This window comes from Chiloscyllium plagiosum, unplaced genomic scaffold (genome assembly GCF_037043375.1).
Source record: "Chiloscyllium plagiosum isolate Xiang-an unplaced genomic scaffold, Cpla_swu_hap1 HiC_scaffold_1, whole genome shotgun sequence".
NCBI lineage: Eukaryota > Metazoa > Chordata > Chondrichthyes > Orectolobiformes > Hemiscylliidae > Chiloscyllium > Chiloscyllium plagiosum.
The window spans coordinates 89,053,344-89,078,723 of NW_028270139.1; the positions used below are offsets into that span (position 1 = coordinate 89,053,344).

The 25,380-nt window shown below is 38.0% G+C and overlaps 1 protein-coding gene across 4 annotated transcripts in view; it reads right to left on the reverse strand.

The window, feature by feature from the left end:
• LOC122554955 (kinesin-like protein KIF2A) overlaps positions 1–25,380 on the reverse strand; it is a 144,695-nt gene that overhangs the window by 68,830 nt on the left and 50,485 nt on the right. For 3 of the 4 annotated variants that reach the window (XM_087988701.1, XM_087988695.1, XM_087988703.1), the window contains exons 5-8: positions 23,562–23,681; positions 15,891–15,991; positions 14,737–14,832; positions 10,112–10,166 (exon numbers count right to left, since the gene is read on the reverse strand). In XM_087988701.1, the coding sequence (XP_087844827.1) occupies positions 10,112–10,166; positions 14,737–14,832; positions 15,891–15,991; positions 23,562–23,681 (372 nt within the window). Of the gene's footprint in view, positions 1–10,111; positions 10,167–14,736; positions 14,833–15,890; positions 16,073–23,561; positions 23,682–25,380 lie in introns of those variants that run through there. The other variant, XM_087988707.1, reaches the window with a different exon arrangement.

The window sequence follows — 25,380 nt, forward strand, 5'->3', positions numbered from 1 at the left end:
GCTGGAAACCAGATTCTGGATTAGTGGTGCTGGAAAAGAACAGCAGTTCAGGCAGCATCCAAGGAGCAGTAAAATCGACGTTTCGGGCAAAGGCCCTTCATTAGGAATACAGGCAGAGTGCCTGAAGGGTGGAGACATAAATGAGAGGAGGGTGGGGGTGGGGAGAAAGTAGCATAGAGTACAATAGGTGAGTGGGGGTGGGGATGTAGGTGATAGGTCAGGGAGGAAGGTGGAATGGATAGGTGGAAAAGAAGATAGGCAGGTAGGACAAGTCATGGGGACAGTGCTGAGCTGGAAGTTTGGAACTGGGGTTAGGTGGGGGAAGGGGAAATGAGGAAACTGTTGAAGTCCACATTGATGCCCTGGGGTTGAAGAGTTCCGAGGCAGAAGATGAGGCTTTCTTCCTCCAGACGTCGGGTGGTGAGGGAGCGGCGAAGGAGGCTGAGGACCTCCATGTCCTCGGCAGAGTGGGAGGGGGGAGTTGAAATGTTGGGCCACAGGGCAGTGTGGGTGTCCCAGAGATGTTCCCTAAAGTGCTCTGCTAGGAGGCGTCCAGTCTCCCCAATGTAGAGGAGACCGCATCGGAAGCAACTGATACAATAAATGATAGTCAACATGGCTTTGTGCATGGGAAATCATGTCTCACAAACTTGAATGAGCTTTTTGCAGAAGTAACAAATAGGATTGAGGAGGGAAGAGTGGTGGACATGATCTATCTGGACTTCAGTAAGGCATTCAGCAAGGTTGCTCATGACAGACTGGTTAGCAAGGTTAGATCTCATGGAATATGGGGAGATCTAGCCATTTGGATGCAGAACTGGCTCGAAGATAGAAGAGAGAGGGTGGTGGTGGAGGTTGTTTTTCAGACTGGAGGTCTGTGACCAGTGGAGTGCTACAAGGATCAGTGCTGGGTCCACAGCTTTTCGTCATTTATATAAATGATTTAGACACAAACAAAGAAGGTTTAATTAATAAAAGTTTGCAGATGACACCAAAATTGGAGGTGGAGTGGACAGCAAAGAAGGTTATCTCAGATTACAATGGGATCTTGATCAAATGGACCAATGGGCTGAGTGGCAAATGGAGTTTAATTTAGATAAGTGTGAGGTGTTGCATTTTGGAAGGCAAATCAGGGCATGACTTATACACTTAATGGTAAGACTCTAGGGGGTGTTGCTGAACAAAGAGACCTTGGAGTGCATTTTCATAGCTCCTTGAAAGTAGAATTGCAGGCAGATAAGATAGTGAAGAAGATGTTTGATATGCTTTCCTTTATTGGTCAGAGCACGGAATATAGGAATTGGGAGGTCATGTTGCGGCTGTACAGAACATTGGTTAGGCCACTGTTGGCATATGATGTGCAATTCTGGTCTTCCTCCTATAGGAAGGATGTTGTGAAACTCGAAAGGGTTCAGAAAAGATTTAAAAGGATGTTGCCAAGATTGGAGGATCTGAGCTATAGGGATAGGCTTTTCAGGCTGGGGCTGTTTTCCCTGGAGCATCAGAAACTGAGGGGTGACCTTATCGATGTTCATAAAATCATGAGGGGCATGGATAGGGTAAATAGACAAGGTTTTTTTCCCCTGGGTTGCAGGAATCCAGAACTAGATGACATCGATTTATGGTGAGAGGGGAAAGATTTAAAAGGGACCTAAGGGGGCAACTTTTTCTCGCAGAGGGTGGTGAGTGCATGAAATAAGCTGCCAGAGGAAGTGGTGGAGGCTGGTATAATTATAACACGTAAAAGACATCTGGATGGGTATATGAATAGGAAGGGTTTAGAGGGATGTGGGCCAAGTGCTGGCAAATGAGACTAGATTAATTTAGGATATCTGGTTGGCATGGGCGATTGGACTGAAGGGTTTGTTTCTGCTCTGTACATCTCAATGACTAGAACTCTAAATGCTTTCTGGATATACAAATATATCTACTGTTTCCTCTTCCTCCACACCAAAAGGAGTCCAATAAATTTGTTAAACATTGTTTCCATTTCACGTTGACGCTGCCCAATTACCTTGAACTTTTCCAAATGTGTTTTATTAAAAGTTTCCAACATTTTTCCTGTAGCATTTTGGCTTTTAGTCTCCCTCCCTTTTTGAATTAAAAAAAAGGAGTTATATGGACTGACCCCAAATCAAGGGAACACAAAGTCTTTAGCTTTGTTCTTTCATTATTTTTTGTAACCTTTAATCCCAAGGGCCGATTTTCTCGTAAACGATTTGAACAGTCTATGCCTTCATATCATGATCTGATTATCATTCCCCATATTAATACATTTCTCTCTTACCTTGTCCTCAACCTCTCTCCACATCTTCTCAAATTTGTTCTCCTACTGCTTAATTCAAACTACTCTATACATCCCTAATACACTGGTTTCAGTACAGTTCAGATTTAGACCATCCATGTCATACAGCCTTGTTATTGTTATTTCCCCTCCCCTGCCAGGAACTGAAACCCATTTATATCAGCCCACTCATTTCTCTAATTATATTTTCCCCACGCTTATTTGATCATGGCTTAGAATTATGTAAGATACACCCAAATTTCAGCCTAAACTAAATTGATAACTTGTGGACAAACAACATAATAGCAATTTAGAATATGTACAGTTCAATTTGTTGCAATTACTCTTGCCTCTGCAACCTTGTTCACTTAATATATTTTTAAACATTTGTATGTAAAAGGCAATTGATACACTTGGAGTTTATATGCATCCTAAAATGAGATTCACAGTGTAAATGTTAAGATAGATTGGTCTTTAGGTAAGCTATAGTAAACAGTAAGTTATTCTGACATGTTTACAAGATAAATCAAAGAAGCTTGATAGAATAACACTTCTTTTAAAACCAGGATCTCCTTCCAGGAATATTTTCTTTGAAACGGAATTGGATAATTACTTGAAAATGAAAAATACTAAAAACACCACAGGAGCAAGGTACAAAATGTAACCATTTCGTTCATGAAAGCATCTTAAAGTGATAATGCTGACAACTTCTTCTTGGGATCACTGAAATGGCTTGGCTAATTTTGGGAGAGAAGTCAAGCACGGTTGCAGCCATTACACACAGGATTAGTACTTGATAATTATCCAAGCTCAGTTAATAACTAGAAGACTGATCAAAAATCCCAAATGAGAACCACAATTTTGTACAGGAATGCTTAATAAAAAATTAAATAGCAGACAATGACATAACGCATAGTAAATTTCAAAATAAACAAATTAAAAATATTTAAGAATACCCATATTAGATCCTTTTGTAGGTAGCTTCAGAAGCAATTTCACAACGTAGATGAAACTTTCAGCAATTTTATACTCTGAAACGTCACACAACCATTGCATGCTTCCAGACTGCTCCATTTCCAAAATTGCAATACACTGAATATTCGGATTATAACACAAGTCCTCTCATGAGTTAATATTTTTCTGTTTACTATCTCTCACTTTTCTGCTACCTTGTTAGTTCCTGTCTGCTACCTGATGGAGTTCTGCCTGCCTCCTGGTTCCTTAATGCCTGTTGCCTCCAGTTGCGTCTTAATGCTCTGAGGGGCACAGTTTCTGGAAGAGGGAATGTGAGTACATAATTTTCATATCACTTTCATTCACTTCTGTAGAAATACAAAACAATCACTACAAGATTTGCTTTTTTAAAAGCTCTAAAATAACTTTCTTACTTTCTAAATTTAACAGAATTTGTCGCTGACTGAAATGTGGACTATGTGATTTGTATATTTTAAATTTCCTATGTGTCGTTTGGATGTTTGGATTTTAAAGTAATTTGTAGGAATTAAAAACAATTTGTATTTTTAGAGCCAAGTTCACTTGTTTTGTATATAAACAGTTTGAAAGAATCAGTTTCAGGACTAATTGGTTTTTGTGTACATTAGGGATATTTATGGCAAAATAAAATAACTGTGCCTCAAGGTTTCAGTTAGAAACCTGGGAGTTATCTTCAATTTCGATTCACTTGCTGCTTGAAGTCCTGGAAATAAAAAGTAGGACAGCTAGAGGTATTGGTGGATAGGAAGACAACAAAATCATCAGCTTTATAGAGTTGAGTCACAGCATAGCTTGACAAACAAAGGGCTATGTATCACTTGGCAGGCTTAAGATATGAATAAATGGGAATAATGACCTTTCATATGAAAGAAAATGTGATAGATATGTGATATGATCAAGTCAAGATTTGATGGATCTTTTGTGGGCAGGTGGCATTTGGAGTTTGAGGCAGATTGGGCATTTGCTGTAAATGGTCAAGTTGATGCAACATATTTACAATTACATCAACTTAAGTCATATAAGGTCTGTAAAATCAGTTTATAGCAGTTTTGTTTTGAAAAAAGATGCAAATCCCAATGGGTAGTGAAAACTATTGTCTCCAATTGAAGAAAACTATTGATTGCTATACTAGCTGCAAAGATTCAAAGAAATGAACAAATGCATTGCAACCCTTTTCTAAAATCATAAGAACAGACCTAGATCACTTTTAGCTCCTACATTCAGGGTTATTTTCCTTTTACAGTACAAAACATCAGGTTTTCATTCCTACTTAGGTAAGAAGAACCTGATAATACTCTTAAGTTTGAAGACATCAACAGTTAACTATGACTGCGACAGTTAGTGAATGAGAAATAAAAGTACGAAGGGTGCGGAGATGTAGAATCTTTCTGGTAATCAAAGCATTGTAAAGGAAGGTATCAGAACTTACAAGGGCAGGTAACCAACTGGGAATACTTGTAGGTGAATGAATATTAAGCTCAATAAATTATTACAGTTCTGTGTTTATAGTCAGGATAGCATTAAATTACCAGGAGCTGGAGAATACCATCAACAAAAGAGTTGTTACAATAAAAGAAAAATAGAGTAATGCTGAAGAAAGCAAAATTGTCTTAAGTAAAACTACTTTTAAAGAATGTAGAGATTATATTAATAAATCAGATACTAATAAAAAACCACAAGATAGCCTGGATAAAAATACTGGTGACCACAATTCTACTTGCAAGCAATTCTTTGCTTATGAAATTGATCAGTAAAATACTTCACTGATTATCAGCTATCTATCTGCAACTAGATCTGTACATACAGCAGCAAGGTTAGAAGTGAAACAGAATGGAAATGCTTAAAAACTCTACGGTAATACTCCACATCGATGTAAATAATGACATAATGAGTAACAGGAAGTCTTTAAATCTACATTTATTGGGATTTTGTCAAAAATCAGATGGAGAATATGGTGAAATATTCTCTGGGGTATTTTGAGCATTTTTATGAAAGAGTATGAGATCACCAATAAAAGGAGTGGCTGGCAGTAAAAAAAATGGATTTGATCTATGTATAGAGTTTTTCACAACCACCAAACATTTCAATTTTAAAACTTTACAGTCGTAATGTAAAACACACAGCAGTCATTAACTAGGAAGTCTGTTTCTTATCTGGAGATTAATATTCTCCAGGATACTATATTAGCTCCTCTGTTCTTTTTTGAAATATTGCCATAGGATCTTTTACATCTACTAAGGAGACAGATAGGGCCTCATTTTACCATCATTCCCAATGGAGTTTCAGCTTTGATATTTTTTGTGTTCAAGTCCTAGACTGAACCCAGAACCTGGTGAATTAAGGGGTGAGAATATCACCAACTGAGTTAAAGTTGGTGTGTAGAAAACAGAGAGATATAGTAATATATGATCAGCCCCCATAATCCTCTGAGCATAAAAAGTCATAGTTCTAACCATCAGGGGTACCAGAGGGATAAATACATGTTGAAGCTATGGGGAGTAGAAAATTGCATGAACTTTTTTTTTAGCATTACAATGCCAAAGAAATTCGAAGTCAACAATTCTTTAGACAACTACTAAAAGCCACCCACCAGATCAGAATGTGACAGCACAACATTTTTCCAGAAATGATATGCAAGTAGGCCATGGATTAGTCATGATCACATTGAGTGGTGGAACAGGCTCAAGGGATGAATGGCCTACTCCTGTTCCTATTTTAAGTTGTTATCTAAGAAACAGATAAATAGGAAATGAGGTGCTGTTTAGATGTCATGGGGAATGGGAGAGTGTGGGAGTATTGCACTGAGATAGAGGATCAGCTGTGATCACAACAAGCAGTGGAGTGCACTTGATGGGCCAAATGGCAGTTCTTGCTCCTTCTTTCACGTTTACAAAATCTTTGCTTTACATTACTTCCTTTTGAAGTTCATCTCCTTGACAACAATTAGGGGTAACACTCCAGACTCTCACCGATATCGGCGGATAATCTGCATCAGCCTTCCAGACAGACACCAAAATATGTTGTGCAGAATTTACATTCTCAACCATTCGTGCCTGTATGTGCTCTTCTTAAAAAATATTGTTATTAAAAATTCAATATATTTGTAGATGATCTGGACTTATGATCTGTCTTCCATGATAACTTTCAATCTAGTTGACTACATCCACTGCTCACAAGGCTCCCCAACTCAGACTGGGTAAGCACTTTACAAAAATATCTTTGAAGTCTACAAGCATAACCCCAATGTCTGGTCATTTACAATTTCAATACACCATCATGCTTTCACATTTACTTTTCTGTCCTAGGTCTACTACAGTGTTCCAGGAAAACCCAAAGCAAGCTAAAGGAACAACACCTTATTTCTCAGTTTGGCAACTCTTGCACTCAACACTGACTTCATAATTTGAAATCATCAATTTTGTCCTCCAGTTTCTTTCCACTTCCCACACCCCACTGCTCACTTTCTCCATTGTGTTGTTTTTTATGGTTTTACTTTCAGTCAGAATTCATCTTTATTGTGTCATGAGCCTCTAATCTCAATAATGCCTTACCTTTTCTACAATCATAACCATTCCCTTTGCGATTTGACACCTCGATCTCCAATTAATCTTAATCCCTTAAATCTTTCCTGATCTGATCTGTTATTCCACTTGCCCCACACCCTTCAACAGCATGTAGTTTGGGACTTTTCCTCATCTCTTCAGTTTTGAAGACTCATTGGACTCAACGTTTACACTAGTTCTGCCTTCACAGGTAATCCCAGACCTACTGAATCTTTCTAGCACTTTGTTTTTAGAAACAAAAAAAAGTGGGCAAGGTTATTTAACAAAATTTCAAAATTAATGCCAACAGAACATATTTAGAAGAATAACATGAATTACATTTCCAAAAACATATTTCACAAAGTATACATGATTCTTCACAAGTCAAGAAACATTAAAAAGAATGGGAGGAAATATAGTTTGAACAAATCATGAAGGAAGAAATAAGAGGTTCACTTAATAGAAGAAAGCTCAAAAAGTGAAGTATTCTTTCAGTATCACAACATGAAACTTTGGTCAAGCACAAATTAGTAAATAATCTGATCAACTACACGATGAATACTGGGAACATTGTTGTTGACAAATTACCTCAAATGATTTGAACTTCTAAACGTGCAGGTGACACCAAGTTGAAGTTAGGCAAGTCAATACTGTGTACAAATTCTACGAGACATCAATAAACTTGCAGAATGGGGCAGATTATCATCAAATAAAGTGCAACACAGACAAATATGACATCGAACCAAAGTGCTGGAGAAACTCAGCAGGTCTGGCTTTACCCAAAGAGAAAGTAACAGAATTAACAGAGTTCAACGACTCTTCAAGTTTCAGACCTGAAATGTTAGCTTTGATTTTCTTTTCATAGATGCTGTCAGACCTGTGTCCAGCACTTTCTGTATTTATATACAGTAGAGATATAGAATATACTCTATTCTATGGATGCATTTAAGGGGAGGTCATACAAACAAATGAAGGAGAAAGGAATATATAATTTTGATAGGAGGAAGTCTGAGAAGAGCTTAAATACAGGCATAGGCTGGCCCAAGAATTTGTGGGTCATAATCAGATCAGACATGATCGATGACAGATTGGACTCAAAGCATCAAACTGCCTTCTCCATCTTCTAATTCACATATTCCATATATTTTATGTAACTGCTTCCTCTGAATTTTAGTGAGGGGAAACACAAGATGCACTAACAAAATAAAATTATCCCATATGTTATTCCGGACTCCTCTATAAAAAGCAAGAAATGGTCAATTTTCATCAAATTTACCTTGACAATCTATTTCCTCCTATTGAATTCTTTTTAATATGAACACTATTAATACAAACAAAATTACCACATATACTTGAGTAATAGTCGATCTCATGTAAAAGTCAACCCCTATTTTTGGCCAACTGATCTGGAATTTTCCATATATCTTGTGTAAAAGTAACCGTAGTTCTTCAAAGACAACAGATCAACATTTAAGTCAGTGTGCCGGCCTTCACGTCCCGCTCCAGGTTTCCAGTCTGCCAGCTGTTCTGCTCTGCACCCAGTCTTCCAGACGGCTGGCCGTTGTATACCGCTCCAGGTTTTCAGAATTACCGTAATTTCATTGTTTATTTTTCTTTATTCCTTGAGTGATCAATTAGGCTTCCGCTAATGATATGGTATGAATTTTGATGCACATGAATTTCAGCCCTTCAAAAGTAGTATCCATGTCATAGTCAACCCCATACATTTAACCTTAAAATGTAGCCAAAAAATTTGACTATTACTCAAGTATATACAGTAAATAACAAAAGGAAACAAAAGATTTTAAATTGAATGATAAGGGAAGAAAGGCAACTGAAATGGATGCAATTATCACCAGTGACTGAACCTTCCTATGGTAGAAAAATCCGAAAAAGTGCTAATAAAAGTAATATTATGATCTTATAGTGTAGTAAAACACATTAACTTTCAGAAATTACCGAAGGTGTCTAGCAGAAATCATGCTACAAAAATTCAGTCAACCGCAGTACAAGACAACGTGTATTAATGTAAATAGAGAATTAGTTAATAACTGGCTATAGAAGGATAGCAGAACAATGGATTAAATTAGATTGTTCTTGTAAAGAGCCAGAAGAGATATGACAGATGGAGTTGCCTTTTACTATGTAGTTAACCTTTCTGGTTTTGTATATTTTTTAGATATATAATCAAAGAGCTAAAGCACAGGTCCAAGAATCTGATCATCTCTACAAGGCACCATTCAGACCACAAATGAAAAACTACGCACAAAGTTTTGTTGCCATACTACAGAACAAATATCCAGGCACTGCAGAAAGGGGACAAACAAGTTGATGAGAAGCAAAAGGCATTTGAGCTCAGGCGGAAGTTTCTAGCGTTTGGGAATGTGTACTCCTAAAAGAAGGCTTAGTAAAAATAATTTTTAAGATTGCAGGCATATTTACAGAGTGAAACCCACCACCATTTCCACAAAATTCCAAACTATGCAGCATGCTCAAAAGGTAATGTGTTGATATGTTCACATAAAAGACTACACAGAAGTTCAATGTTGGAGATCATAAAGGTTTGACTAAGTTATATCTGCGTTGAAGATTCGGATATTTTTCAAAAAGAGGGAGGACCATATCCTTGATGGTAAACTCTAATAAGCAATCAGATTGCAAGTTTGAATTTGTGTGTAGCCTTATTAGTCTATCTGAAACCATCAGACATATTACCAAGTCCCTGAAAGAATTTGAGTAGTTATCAACTACATTTTGAAGAACAGTATTATGTTGAACTTCAGGACAGGAGATGTGTCTTTGTTATTTTTGATGAAGTGTTGCAAAAGGAAAAAGGTTTTATGCAACTACTAATTGAATAACTACTATTCTATTAGATGTGCTACGTTGAATAAATACTTTAGTGGTGTGCAAACCAAAATAGTCAGAAAGAAGTGATCAGTAAAGTCAAATGAATTATTTAACATGTGAAATATGTCCAGTTATAAAAAGGTTTTCTAATCAGTCCTACAGTCAAGCCATACTTTACTCATTACTGCCACATTCTAGTTTTTGGGGCATGGTATTTCAGTATAAAGACCAACAGGTAGCACTGAACTCCAGGAAGTAATTAGTTAAAAAAAAAACACCATAACTTATTGCACTATTAGCTTTTAGGGCCAGTTTGATGCTTTACATAATTCTTTTCCATTACTTTCCCTGATACTAAACAATATTGGATTAGAGACCAATTAGAATCTGGATAAAATAATGGGATCAATTTTCCAATTTTAAGTAAAATCAACAATTATACCTTTCTTGTTTAGTGGTCGTTTTCTTACACAAACACATATTCTTTGTTCATCGATCTAAAAGGAAAACAAAATTTTAGTTACAGGGCAAGCTGTTCTAATAAGGCATGCATGTAGTATTTAAGCCACAAAAGTGCTGGGCAATGATTATCTCCAACAAGAGAAAATACAACCATCTTTACTTGACTTTCAAAAACATTACCATCAACAAATCTCCAATCATCGACATCCTGGGTTTATGGACCTGAAACTCAACTGGACCAGCTGTACATTGTGGTTATAAGGTCAGAAACTAGAAATACTACAAAGAGCAACTCACCTCCAGACTCCAATCTACAATGTACAAGCCAGGAATGTGAGGAAATGCTCTGCATTTGCCCAAATAGGTGCGGCTCCAAGAAACTCAAAAGAAACTCAACATCATCCAGGACAAAGTAGATTGCTCAATGGGCACTTCTTGCACCACCTTTAGCATTGATTTCCTCCACTAGTGATGCATTGTGGCAGCGGTTTGTTCCAAGTACATGATTCAGCTCGACAACTCACCAAGCCTCTTTCAACCAGAGCACTTTCCAAGCCCATGACCTCTACCACCTAGGAGGACAAGGTTAGCTGATACATGGGAACACTGCACTTGTGAGTTCCCCTCCAAGCCAATCTGACTTGGAAGTATGTTGCTATTCCTTCGTTTTCACTGGGTCAAAATCCTGGAACTCTGTTTCCAAATATAGTGGTCCAAGATCACCACCACTTTCTAATGCACAATAAAGGTTGGGAAATAAATGTTGGACCGTCCATTCTCACACACACACAGACACACACACAGACACAGCAAAGAAAGCTTGGAAGCATTTGTTTTAAAACTACCAAACTTATAGAATTAGCCAATAGGATTACTTAAGGCAAACAGAAGTCATTGTTCAAATTGGCACAAATGACATCGGTGGGAAGAGTGACAAACAAGGTCTTGCAATGACAATTCAGGGAGTTAGATCATAAACTAAAAAGCAGGACCTCTAGGGTAGTAATCTCAGGATTACTCCCCGTGCCATCTGCTCTGAGGCCGGGAACAGAGACAGAGTACAATTGAACACATGGCCGAAGAGTTAGTTTAGTGGGGAGGGCTTCAGATTTGTGAATCATTGGAAAGTCTTTAGGGAAGGTGGAACCTGTATAAGAAGGATGGGTTGCACCAAAGCTGGAGGGGAACCAATATCCTGGCAGGGAGGTTTAACATTACCACTCGGGAGGGCTTAAAACTAGTGTGGCAAAGGGTCAAAATGGAGCAGTAGGTCAATAATTATAGAAACTGGGAAACAGCTGGAGACTAACACAAATGTAGCGAAGACGAAGAGCATGGAGAAGTTGCTGGGCTCAGCAGAACTGGAATCTTGGACTGTATTTGCTACAATGCAAGTAGTATAACAGGTAAGACGGATGAACTCAGACCCTGGATTAATGCATGCAATTACAATGTTGTTGTTATCACAGAGATATGGTTAAAAGAGGGACACGATTGTCAGCGTAACATTCTGGGATATTGATATTTTAAACAAGACAAAGGAGGAAGCAAATTAAGTTGATGGAGCTGAATTACTGCAGTCAGACTCTGGAAAGATGTGAAAATAACAGGGTGCAATGGTGGGCAATTTTAACTTTCCCCAGATTGAATGGAGCTCTCTTACTGCCAAGGGGGTTATATGGGGACAATTTGTTAGGTATGTCCAAGAGGATTTTTTGAAACAGTATGTGGGTCATCCAAAGAGGGAGGGGGCCATAATGGCCTGGTATAGGGAAATGAGCCCAGTCAGACGATCAAAAATTCAGTGGGGCAGCATTTTGCAAATAGTGATCATAATTCTGCAAGATTTTGAATACTTAATGATAAGGACAAGAGAGTGGACCTTGTATGAAGGTGGCAAACTGGCGGAAGGCCAACTAAAACTGAATTAGGTAAGAATTGGAAAATGTGGATTGGGAGCAGCTGTTTGAGGTAAATACACATCTAACATGTGGGAATCTTTTAAGGACCAGTTGATTAGAGTGCTGAACAGGCATGTTCCTGTGAAAGAGGAGGACAGGAATGTCAGGATTCGTAAACCTTGGTTGACAGGAGAAATTATCAAAGCTTAGTCAAAACAAAAAGGAAGTATACCTAAGGTCAAGGCAACTAAAAACAAAGTCCTTGAAGAATATAGAGAAAGTGGAAAGGAGTCAAACAGGGTATTAGGAAGGCTAAAAGGGGCTAGGAAATATCTTTGTCCAGCAGGGTTAAAAGGACAATCCCAAGGCATTTTGTACATATATTAGGAGCAAGAGGGTAGCTAAGAAAAGAAAAGGCCCACTCAAAGATAAAGGAAGGAGGTTATGGGTGGAGCCAGAGGAAATGGGTCAGATCCTCAATGAGTATTTACACTAGTATTCACCAAAGACAGGGACATAAGGGATGTTAACGTTAGGGAAAGATTTGTGAATACTTTTGGATAGGTCAACATAATGAGGAAGGAGTAAGTGTTAGGTGCCTTGAAGTATATTAAAAGGTAGACAGGTCCCCAAGTCCAGACAGGATCTATCCAAGGGTACTGTGGTAGACAACGAAGCAAATAGTTGGGGCCTTAACAGTTATCTTTGCATCCTCTTTGACCTCGGGCAAGGTTCCAGAGAACTGGAGAATGGCCAATGTTGTTCTTTTGTTGAAGAAGGGAAACAGAGACAATCCAAGTAATTATAGGCCAATAAGTCTGACACCAGTGGTGGGGAAGCTGATGGAGAAGATACTGAGAGACAGGATTTATTCACATCCAGAAGCAAGTTGATTTGTTAGTGATAGGCAGCATGGATTTGTACGAGAAAGGTCATGTCTCACCAGTTCAATTTGAGTTTTTTTTGAGGTGACAGGAATAACTGATGAGGGAAAGGCAGTGAATGTTGTCAATATGGACTTCAATAACCATTTGATAAGGTACCTCATGGCAGGCTGGAACAGAAGTTAGAGTCTCATAGGATCTGGGGTGAGTTGGCTAGACAGATACATAACTGGCTTGGTCATAGAAGACAGAGAGTAGCGGTGGAAGGGTGCTTTTCGGAATGGAGATCAGTAACTAGTGGTGTTCCATAAAGATGAGTGCTCGGACCCTTGTTATTTTATCTGGAGGAAAATGTACATGATCTGATATGTAAGTTTGAGGAGGACACCAAACTTGGCGGAGTTGCAGAGAGTGAGGAGGATTGTCTTAGATACAGCGAGATAGATACATTGCAGATTTGGGCAGAGAAATAGCAGACAGATTTTAATCTGGATAAAATGCAAGATGACGCATTTTGGAAGATCAAATTCAGGTGAAAATTGTACAATAAATGGCAGAACCCTTTAGAAGCATTGATATACAGCAGGATCATGGCATACAGATCCTTAAATCCCTGAAAGTGGCAATACGGGTGGATGAGGTGGACAAGAAGGCATACTTCACGCTTGCCTTCATCAGCTGAGACATCGAATATAAAAGTTGGCAAGTTATGTTACAGCTGTACAACACTTTAGTTAGGACACATTTGGAATATTGAATGTAGCTCTGGACGCCACACAACCGGACGTTACCTGGTCTGGAGGGTTTTAGTTATGAGGAGAGGTTGGCTAAATTGTTTTCACTGGAAATACAGAGGGTGAGGGGCAATCTGATAGAGATCTACAAAATTATGTGAGGCAGAGATAGGGTGATGATCAGAGGCTTTTTCCCAGGATGGAAAGGTCAACTACAAGAGAAACAAGGTTCAAGGTGAGAAGTGCAGGGAAAATTTTTCACACAGAGGATGGTGTTTGCTTGGAACACACTGCCAGCATAGGTAGTGGTAGCAGGCACATTAGCAATGTTTAAGGTAGATCTTAATAGATAAGTGAATGGTGAGGTGAACAGAGGAATAGATACCACACATGGACAATAAATAGCAGGTCTAAATAAGGATTAGAAATTGGCGCAGGCTTAGTGGGTTGAAGGACCTGTCCTTGTAATGTTTTATATTGCATTAAGTTATATAACCTTCAGAGTTACTGGAATATAAAATGTAACTGAACTGTTTGTGATGTTTGTGAAAATTTTGCAATGCTACAGAAAATGCATGTAGAGTTTGAATTCTATATGCAGTTTTTAAAAATACTGTTATTGTAAGTCTGTTTATATTCCAAATAAGTTACATTGCTTCACAATCATACAAATCAAATGGTTATGAACACACTAAATGACATTCCAAACTGAAACAAACAAACAAACAAACAAAGTCAGTCATTAATTAAGAACTCCACTCTGAACTATCAAACTGCCTCTATAAAAGTCAAAGACTTTATAACCTTAAAAACATTATATGAACACTGAAGATTAATAAGAGTAATTAAATAACTTACAATAAACTTAAAAATGTAAGAATGTGAAGCTGACTTTTTTAAATACACTGCACTTTAGATATCATGAAACTTACTCAACTTTGAAAATTAAACATTTGATTTTAAATTTATTAGAAAGTAGTTTATCGAGATATGTATAAGAAAACCTTCAATCAACACTACTGGATTCTCATAGGTTGTTATATCAGTAGAGTACACACAGTTTACTTGCTTAAATTTGTAACTTACTGGATCAGCAGCTGTAAGAGGTCGATAGTCAAGGCTTGATCTAAATTCTCTGATCATACACATAATTTCCCAGTTTGGATTTGTAGAATCAACATCCTATTGTATTAAGCACATAGTTACTTAAGTAATCATATACAATAACAAGATTACACAAAGTAGACAAAACTATATGCACCAGTAACTCTGGTTTTCCAAATCTTATTCCTCAAAATGAGAATCAAAATACAGATATTTGCAAGCACAAGTCTGGAAAATAACTGAGTTCTTTTTTTTCCCAAAAAGAACAGCTAATGGAGTAACTGATTGTCTACAGACCAGTTGGATGCCAGTGCTGAAGTTTTCAACATTAGCTTTGACTTTTTTCAAAGCAGGCAATGGAAAAAGAATGCATTACATTGGCACCAGGTTACAAAATTAGAGTCACAAGTACATTTCAGGGAACAAAAAGAAAATTAGGATATGAATATTTCTTCTCATTCCACCCCCATCACAGCATTAGCTGGATGGAGTTTAGAGGTACCAACTGGCCTATTGTACTTTACCCAAACTGCCATTTTTACACATTCCTGCTGAGCATTTACTGCCATTGGGTGACAGCCTGCAAAACATCACAGTAAATTACACATTCAAAATATTTCCATCTGAATAACAGACTGTAATCACAGAGAAGGTCATTTTCTTCCTAACCTACATCAGGACAAGACCAAACTTGCTTCTCTGCCAACATCAGCCAACTTAAATGACATGGAATTGAATCTGGAATTTTCTTGGGTTGTACAACCTAAGACCAATTTTGTTAAGATATTATGCAATATGGAATATGCACATCATAAGAACCTTGCCATTTGCTAACCAATTTCCTGCTTCTTTTACTGACATCCAATGATAGAAGGTATAAATTTCCAAGTGATAAGTGATGGAAGGGGTAAAGAACTTGCTGGAAACAGATCTGGAGAGAAAAAAAAATTCTGAGATCGTATGAGCAACAGATTACCTTTCTACCAGAGTATAATTAATCAAGTGTTGCCAATCACCTGGTGCATAAGTAAATTTGGGATAACAAATAAATTTAGAACAAAAATTAAACCTGTCTTTGTTGAACCTCAGGGTTCAGTAAGAAGTCAAGTATTTTGTGCAATAAAATGAGTGCAAACCTGAGCTCGTTTTTCCCTCATCTCTTGCTGCTGTATTCGCCGTTTCTCACGTTTTTCCTGGAGTTTTTCGACTTCTTTCACACAATTTGATTTTCTGCGTGCTGAAAGATTCATTTGTCAGCACAGTATATATGCATTTGGTCAGTCATGTGGAGATCAACTGGATGAAGTTATTTAGAAAGCTGTAAACAAGTGCAATTTTGTTGACTCCAAAATTCAACCCTGATGCTAAACATTGCAAATTTCATGACGAAAATAGACATTTATGGTTTTACATACTTTATACTTTGATACAAATACTTTTTTACAGACACAGATTTTTCAAGCATTCCAATTAATATTGCAAAGGCATCATAATATTTTGTAATTTGCATATAGAAATCGGGGCCAATACATAGAAACAAATAGACCAACAACTTTCAAGCTGTTGCTGTAGCCTCAGTGTTGTAAACTGTTCTAAAGCCACACTGATTTGGACTGGATTGGCCAGTATATAGTGTAGGTGAACATTACTGGCAGAGGATTTTTGTTGGCATTGTCATTTGTATTAGAGATTTTGCATTCACTTGATCTGATTGTATTTTGTGATAAGAGTGAGGCATATACCTGTACTCCTCACTGTTATAACAGACTGCATCGGGTAAAAACATAGTTCAAGTGTACATGAGTGTATAGATGTAAATTCAAAAGCTGCTGTAAGAGAAAGGTTGCTTCCAGACAGATCGCACTATTGCAGTCCTTGTACATTGACTCTGCACTAAAATGAATAAAAATCACACGAGATTCAGCCGATTTGCTCTGCACTAAACGTAAAGGTTTGAGCTGGTGTATTCACAAGTAATTTCTTAATTAGTGAAAGGCATAATAGTTATTGGCCAGTAATGTAGAGGCCCAGGTTAATACATTGGAGGCAATCCATAGAGGTTCACCAGGTTGATCATAAGTATGAAGGAACCTTCTATGAGGACAGATTGAGTAGGTTAGGGTTATATTCATTGGTGTTGAAAGAAATGAGAGGAGACCTTATTGAAATACAAGATGGTTAGGGGCTTGATAAGGTCGATTTAGAGATTCAGGTTCTGAAAGATTTCAAACAGATTTGTCAGGCATGACTGGGGCAACACTTTCACACAGTGTGGTTCATATGTGGAATGAAATGCCTTAGGAAGCAGTAAATGCAGTAGTTACAATATTTAAAAGCCCATTTATACAGGTACATGAATAGGAAATGTTTAAAGGGACACAGACCAAAAGGAGGCAAGTTGGACTGATTTACTTTAGGACACCTGTTTGACATGGACGAGTTGTTTCTGTGCTGTATGACTCCATGTAGGTAGCATGGTGACTCAGCGATTAGCACCCCTCAGTGCCAGGGACCTGGTTTTGATTCTACTCTTGGAGTTTACACATTCTCTGTGTGCCTGTGTGGGTTTCCTCTGGGTGCTCCAGTTTTCTTCCACAGTCCAAAGATGTGCAGGTTAAGTGAATTGGTCATTGGGAATGCAGGGTTACAGGGATAGGGTATAGGTGGGTCTGGGTGCTATTAGATTAGATTAGATTAGATTACTTACAGTGTGGAAACTTCATAAGGGCAGTGTGGACTTGATGAGCAAAATGGCCTGCTTCTACACTGTAGGGTTTCTATGATTCTAAGTTGTTTTCCCATTTGGGACAATCTAGGACTAGAGGGCATAATCTCAGTGCAAGGAAGAATTTCTTCTCTGAGGGCAATGAATACATAGAATTCTTTACTAAAAAGAGGACTGTATATTCGTGGCTGAGATAGGCAGATTTTTAATCTGTAAGGGAATCAAAGTTTTTTGGGGAAAAGGCAAGAAAGTAGAGTAGAGTAGAGCCTTATCAGATCAGCTATTATCCCACTGAATGACAGAGCAGACTTGATGGGCTGAATGCCATACATCTCAAGGTCTTACAGCATTCACTGGGCAAAGTATTCCAAATTGCCCTTTGCAGAGTATTTCTCTTAAGATTTTTTTCAGTAAAACCCTATATCTACTACTTCATGTAGAGCCAGTGTTTTCATGGCTGAAGTATTTTTAAACCACTTTTTATCCTTCCAAGTCTTACCACAGAAAGACGGAATCTTGATATTGTAGTGATTGGAATGAGGTCAGCCAGGTGGACCTCACAGAATATATGAGTTCCCTGACTGGACCAGATTAACAGACCCAAATAGGAAGCCCTGGCTGACAGATAAAAACAGGTGCATTAGAGATACTGTTCACTCAGGGCTGACTCTGAGGGAGCTGAATCAGTGTCAAGGACTCTCCACGAGTAAATAAAGGATGACTTGGTGATGGGATACTGGCCTCTGTGGAGTTATTTCAGATATTATGCCTATAAACTGTACAACAGAAAGCTTCTGTCCTTGTCCTTATACACACAACTCCTATTTCATTAAAGTTTTGTGCCATTGGGAGTCTTACGTAGGCCATGGTCACTTTTCACATGCAAACTGAACTTTATGAATCTCATCAACATTCTTAAAATTAGTCTTTTTAAATCTCAAAAAAAGGATGAGCAAATTGTCTAAGAAAATGAGATAGAATGTTTTTTCTCTCAAATCCTGATCACCTAGTGTACTTAACACCTCTTTTACACCTCAGAGAAAAACCAGGTTTTGATAAGGTGTGCGATAATGCCCTGATTTGGACAATCAGTTCATTTGCAGTTTACCCAAACAAATATTTTATCATGTTTCCTGTTCAGTTTCATTTATGCCTTTTTTCATAGGAGGATTGCTCAACAGCAAAGATATCTTAAGAGATATCAGATTTGTATAAATAAAGTGGCTCACTCCAGCTATTCTGCACAGAATCACTAAGCTTTTCAGTTACAGCAACATTTTCATCCTTGAACCTGAAACTTGCACACTCCCCTGGCTTTACATTGCTCTTTGATACAGTGAATATACGCAACCAATCTGTTCCACGCTGTTGAAGTACAGCAACTATCCAAAATGGAACAATGAAATGGATCTATGACTAGTACATTACAAAAGCTTGCTACAATTCCTTCAAACTGAACATTACCCTTTTCAACTTATGAATACTGTGTCATGTGTCACTTTCAAAACCTTACTATTCCAACTTCAGGCAATTCATCACAATGATATTTGAAATCACACCCAAAGCAGCCCTTTAGACATTCCTGAGGCTCAGTCATCTATTGTTATCCCAATCCCATTGGCTGTTTGCATCCCTTCTACTATACAAACTCCTATGCCCCAACAATCCCAAAGGCCGTCAATCTTAATATTTGTCTTTTTCTGCTGCCATTCAAGCATTGAAATAATAGTAGCAAACATGAAATTTCCAAATTGAATATTTTCATTTTTTTATGTAGTCTGTTACAATTCCATGATATATTCCCCTATAGAATAACCATCTTTTGAAATTTATCCAGGTCTGACCATGCCTCAGTCATTTATTAAAATACCTTTCTTACAAATTCCATCCAAGAAACTTAATAAGCTGTCCAAACCTCCATCAGTTGACAGGGATCCAGCTCAAAAAAAAGTCTGCTGACTTTACTTTTGTCAGGAAGCAACAAGGCCAAAGACATGCCTTGTTTTCTCTTCAGTAATGGCATGACCCATGCCCACGTATTAACTTAATTTTTCCATTGGTCATTGTGTGATCATGCCTTGACCGTTCAGTTACATTTGTGAAGAATGGCTGAAAGTAACTCAGCTTACAAACTTCTTCTTGAAAAAAAAAGTTTAGTTTTCAATCTTCACTTTTAAAAAACCATCCACTGTTACCAAGTTTAATTCACTCTGAAACAGGAAACAAGAAGGCAATCTTTTTACTTAACACAACATTTATTTACAGATGTTAGCAAGGTCTACCTGCATCAAATAAAAATCCTGTGTCCCAGAAATCTGTGTGCTCCAGATACGTGATAATTTCAGTAACCTTCACTTATTTATTCTTAAATCTTAAAGACTAAATTAACAACATCAAGGTGATAGAAAATTTTAGTCTGAAATATTTGTTTTGGAAATAAGGAAGGAGTTATAACAAACATCTTGATAGAGTACCATCTTCTTGCATCAAATGCCTCCACTCCCTCACTTATGAGAAGTAAAAAAAGTACTCCATCTTATACCATCAGAACATTTGACAAAGTGAAAATGTTTTCTTAAAAGAATACCTTTTCCCTTTGACAGCAAGTTTGTTTGAATCACAAATTAATGGGGAGTAAATTGACAAATAATCACAGAATCCCTATAGATTAAATTAGATCCCCTACAGTATGGAAACAGGCCAATTGGCCCAAAAAGTCCACAGTGACCCTCCGAAGTGTAACTCACCCAGACCCATTCCCCTATCCTATATTTACCCCTGACTAATACATCTAACACAATGGGCAATTTAGCAATGACCAATTCACCTAACCTGCACACCTTTGGTTTGTGGGAGGAAGCTAGAGCACCTGGAAGAAACCCACGCTGACATGGGGAGAATGTGCAAACTCCACACAGACAGTTGCCAGAGGCAGGAATCGAACCCAGGTCCCTGGCGCTGTGAGGCAGCAGTGCTAACCACTGAGCTACCATGCTGCCCACCTATAATGCGGAAGACCCTCTGAAGAGCACTCCTCCCAGGAAACTCTCCCCATCCCCCCAAATCCCTGTAACCTCGCATTTCCCATGGATAATCTACATCACAGATACATCCCTGGTGACTATGGGACAATTTACTATGACTAATCCATCCAACCTGCACATCTTTGGACTGTGGGAGGAAACTGGAGCAGCCAGTTGCATCAAAACATTGTTGTGACTTTCATCATTAGTCAGACATGTCCATTATTTTTCTGTAGCAAGTTTCTGAAAGTGCAAACAGATAAGTCCATAATAAGGAAAAACTGCATCTGGGACATGAGTATATAGGGCAAATGTACTTGCAACTCCCTAACTAAGCAAATTGAAGGGCTGTGAAATAAACAACAAATTAAGAGCGAACAATAGTGCATTCATAAAGCAACCTTCACAATCTTGAAATGTCTTACACTACTTTAAAGCCAATGGGATATTTTTTGAAGGGTAGTCACTGTTGGAAGTCTGGTAGCAAATTTGTGCACAGCAAGTGTGTGGAAGTAGCTACAGAAATACTGAAGCTCAGAAAATGTATGGTTCAAAAAGTGGCCTTTCAGCTCTTCATTTGGTTCATCTGTAAAAGAGCTACAGAGCCTAATCCAACTTTACAGCTCTTCAGGTTATAGCACTTTAAGCATGTATCCAAGTAATTTTGGTAAATGCTTTAAGGATTTTTGCCTCTACCACTTTTTCAAGCAATGATATGTCCAAAATCCAATTGAGAGGGCATCTGAAAGATGACATCCTCTAGCAGTGCAGCATGCCCTCCGTACTACTATGTGCTCATCCTCAAGTAGGACTTGAGCTCACAATCCTCTCACTCAAGAAAGTCAAATGCTACAAATCGAGTCATGGCTGACAAATGGTTAATGAACATAATGCTAAATCAGCTACAGAAAGAGAAATGAAAAAAAAAGGAAATAAAAATTTGATGGAGAGAAAAGGAAAATTTAAAACAAATGAAATTTAAAAGTTTATACTTTTTAATCCCTCCCAATAATTGAGACTTGGTACTTGCATTGGCTAATTTTCAAGAAAGGTTAAATTAGGAATAAATAAAACAAAATCACATATAAAAGGAAAATTGTACTTGAAATGACAGTCAACTTTGTGGAAAGCTTTTGTAGAAATAGTTCCTGTGCAATGCAACAACCTCATGCCATTCAAATCTTATTTCAAATGGCATGACAAACTGATGTTGGTTTTTGTAAACAGTATAGCCACCCAATTCGGATACCAATTTTTGGATATTTTCCATTAACTGCACATTTTCACCTTGCTCAAAATTGCTTTAGTATTTTTGTATAAATAGCAGCAAGCATCTTCAACTTCTGTATTCCTTTGACAGCAAATTCTGGGTCAAATAAAAACATGAGATCAATTGTGGCGAACTTAGTAGGGATTTCCTATGACCAAAGCTTGCAAATGCATGTCAGCTAACAAGTTATTCAAAGAAACTTAAATTTAGTCAAATTTTGCAACTACGGTGTCACTAACATTAATGTAATATCTATTTCCATTGACACCTACAATCATTGCAACTACTGAAATTATGAAAACAGTGCTACAAGGCCAATTGGCTTTGGATGCATTTTTATAGCTGGCGTCCTGAGGCACCGCAGGTTGCAAGGCAGAATACAATTACTATCTTAACAGTGTCCATTCTAGAAGACTGACATTTTTTTCTTGCTTCTTGCCCCTTATCCATTTTTGTTTCTCCTCATCTTTTATTCCCCCTGTCTTTGGATTTTCTTTCATGTGAGCAGTGTGACATGGAAAGAAACAATTAATTTATTTTCCAAGATTCATTCATGGGATGTGGCTGCTTCATATCATTTATTGCCCAGAGGACAGTTAAGAGCCCACAACTTTATTGTAGGTCTGGAGTCACATGTAAGCCAAAAAATGTAAAGAAGGCAAAATTCCTCCCTAAAGAAAATCAGAAAACCAGATAACTTTTTCTTGAAAATCAGCAATGGTTTCAAGATCATTAGACTCTTATTGCCATATTATTATTGAATTCAAATTCCACCATCTGGCATGGTGCAATTCAAACCCAGGTTTCCAGAACATTAGCTGGGTCTCTTGATTAATAGTCTAGCAACAATACCACTTATTACCTGACCTTAACTGAAGTAATAATGTTAAATTTGACGGTTATGTGGAAATTTGGGCATTTCCATCGGTATACATCTAACCCATTCATTGCAATTAATGTATCATATGCTTTCATTATATCTTCTCACAATTAATGCACTTCCATTGCTACACTGTTTTGAACTAAACACAAGAGGTTTGCTTTTTCCCTGGGTCCACTATCACATACCCCATCCTTAGTCTGCCATCTCTCCAGCAAAGAGCAGCCTCTCACCCATAACCTGTTTCCCTATTCGCCTATCCACTCATTTGTCCTGAAAAGACTAAATATGTTTTCAAAGTTGAACTAGCATTTTGTAAGGTCAAGTGAGTTAATTTCAAAGTTCAACTGCTATTAATTTGCTTATCTTAGTTTTAAAATCTCTCATGGACTCACTCTTCCACATCTCCTAGGCTCTCAAGCCCTATAAAGGCAATTCAACGGTCAAGATTAATCATATTAACATATGAATCAGGAGTATCAGAAGGTTATTCAACCTTTCAAGGCTACTCAGCCATTCAGTAAGATCATGGGTGATCCAGCTGCAAGCTGAAATCCCCATTCCTACTGACACCCTTTCAACCTTTTATAGAAACTCATTAATGTAGGAAAGAAGGCGTTAAAGAAAACCCAAGACACATTTGAGAATTGTTGAAAACCCAGTGGCTAGACTGAGCACAAAAACAGGCATATATAGATACTTTCATTAGAATGTGGATATCGACCATTAGAATGCCAAATACATAATAAACAGGGCGATACTTTAACAGCAGCACTGAATTACATGTCTGCGCTGTAGTCCCTTTAGTTTTTGTCCTCTGCCCTGTTTAACCTTCACTTGGTCTTAAATCTGGTGTAAAATGTGACAGGAGATCAGCTAATGTATTAGACACAATTATAATGCACTTACATGGTGGTGCAAAATCCTTTTTGCCAGGCTGAGCTGGTGAGATATCTGAAGCACTGCCATTCTGATGCGTAGCTGAAGAGTGTTCTGGAAGCTGACTTGGTCTTGATCGGGTTGATGCAACTAAGAATAAAAATATAATTAGTTGCAGTTTGGGAAATTCTCTCAACGCAACACATCAACCACACACTTTGCATAAAATAACTGGAAAACCTTTCAAGCGCAAGCCAAAATAATTCAAAGTACTTTGAACAAGACCTTTGATTTAATAGACTACTGACATAATTATCAGGTGCATTTATATCGAACTCTTCACTATCACTGGACATACTTTGAACTGTTGTCACTTTTGTCAGCAGATAATCCTCCAAACGGTGGTGCCAATCAGGTTTAAATTAGTTAAACCTGGAAAAATTAACATACTGCACTTCCATATTTGGCATAAAGAGAACTTGATCTTCTTGCTCCTCAGTGGCAATATTAAGTCTGATATAGTTGTGGCAATTTCTTTGGAAACAAGGCATTGAGGATGCAGATAAAACTGAATGTCAACTCATGTCATGCATGTAACCTGAATTCAAGTTTGTACAAATTCATTTTAACTTACTGTCAAACCAATCAATCAACACATCTATTTTTACAATAATTCCTAAAATTTAATTTTGTCTATTGTTGCTCTCTTCATCCAAGTCTCATCTGGGTTTGGACTGTTTTGTAAAATTATTTCACATTATAAATTACACCTTTCTGAATTCCAGAATTTAAAAATAAGGATGCTGTATTAAAAAAAGTTCATGCAGTAGATTCAAAATAGCACGTACATAAGTCAGTAAAACTGGTGTAATCAATAATTTCAGATGGATTAAAGTTACAACAGCTTTCAGAAAATTGAATGGTAAAAGGAGTTGATATTCAGTTTTATCTGCATCCTCTAGTGACTCCTACCCAAAAGAACAGATTGGGAAACAGATTTTGGAAAGGTGCAGAAGCCACAGGGTAGTAGTCATGGGCGATTTCAACTTCCCAAATATTGATTGGAAGCTCTTTAGATCAAGTAGATTGGACAGGGCGGTGTTTGTGCAGTGTGTCCAGGAAGCTTTTCTAACTCAGTATGTAGATTGTCCGACCAGAGGGGAAGCCATATTGGATTTAGTACTCGGTAACAAACCAGGACAAGTGATGGGCTTGTTAGTGGGTGAGCATTTTGGTGATGGTGACCACAATTCTGTGACTTTCACCTTGGTTATGGAAAGAGATAGGTGCATGCAACAGGGTAGGGTTTTACAATTGGGGGAAGGGTAAATACGATGCTGCAAGACAGGATCTGAGGAACATAAGTTGGGAGCATAGGCTGTCAGGGAAGGATGTCATTGAAATGTGGAACTTTTTCAAGGAACAGATACGACGTGTCCTTGATATGTATGTACCTGTCAGGCAGGAAAGAGATGGTCGTGTGAGGGAACCTTGGTTGACGAGGGAGGTTGAATATCTAGTAAAAAGGAAGAAGAAGGCTTACATAAGGCTGAGGAAACAAGATTCAGACAGAGCACTGGAGGGATACAGGATAGCCAGGAGGGAGCTGAAGAGAGGGATTAGGAGAGCTAAGAGAGGGCATGAAAAATCTTTGGAGGGTAGGATCAAGGATAACCCCAAGATCTTTTATGCGTATGTGAGAAACATGAGAATGACGAGAATGAGGGTAGGTCCGATCAAGGACAGTAGTGGGAGACTGTGTATTGAGTCGGAAGAGATAGGAGAGGTCTTGAATGAGTACTTTTCTTCAGTATTTACAAATGAGAGGGACCGTATTGTTGAAGAGGAG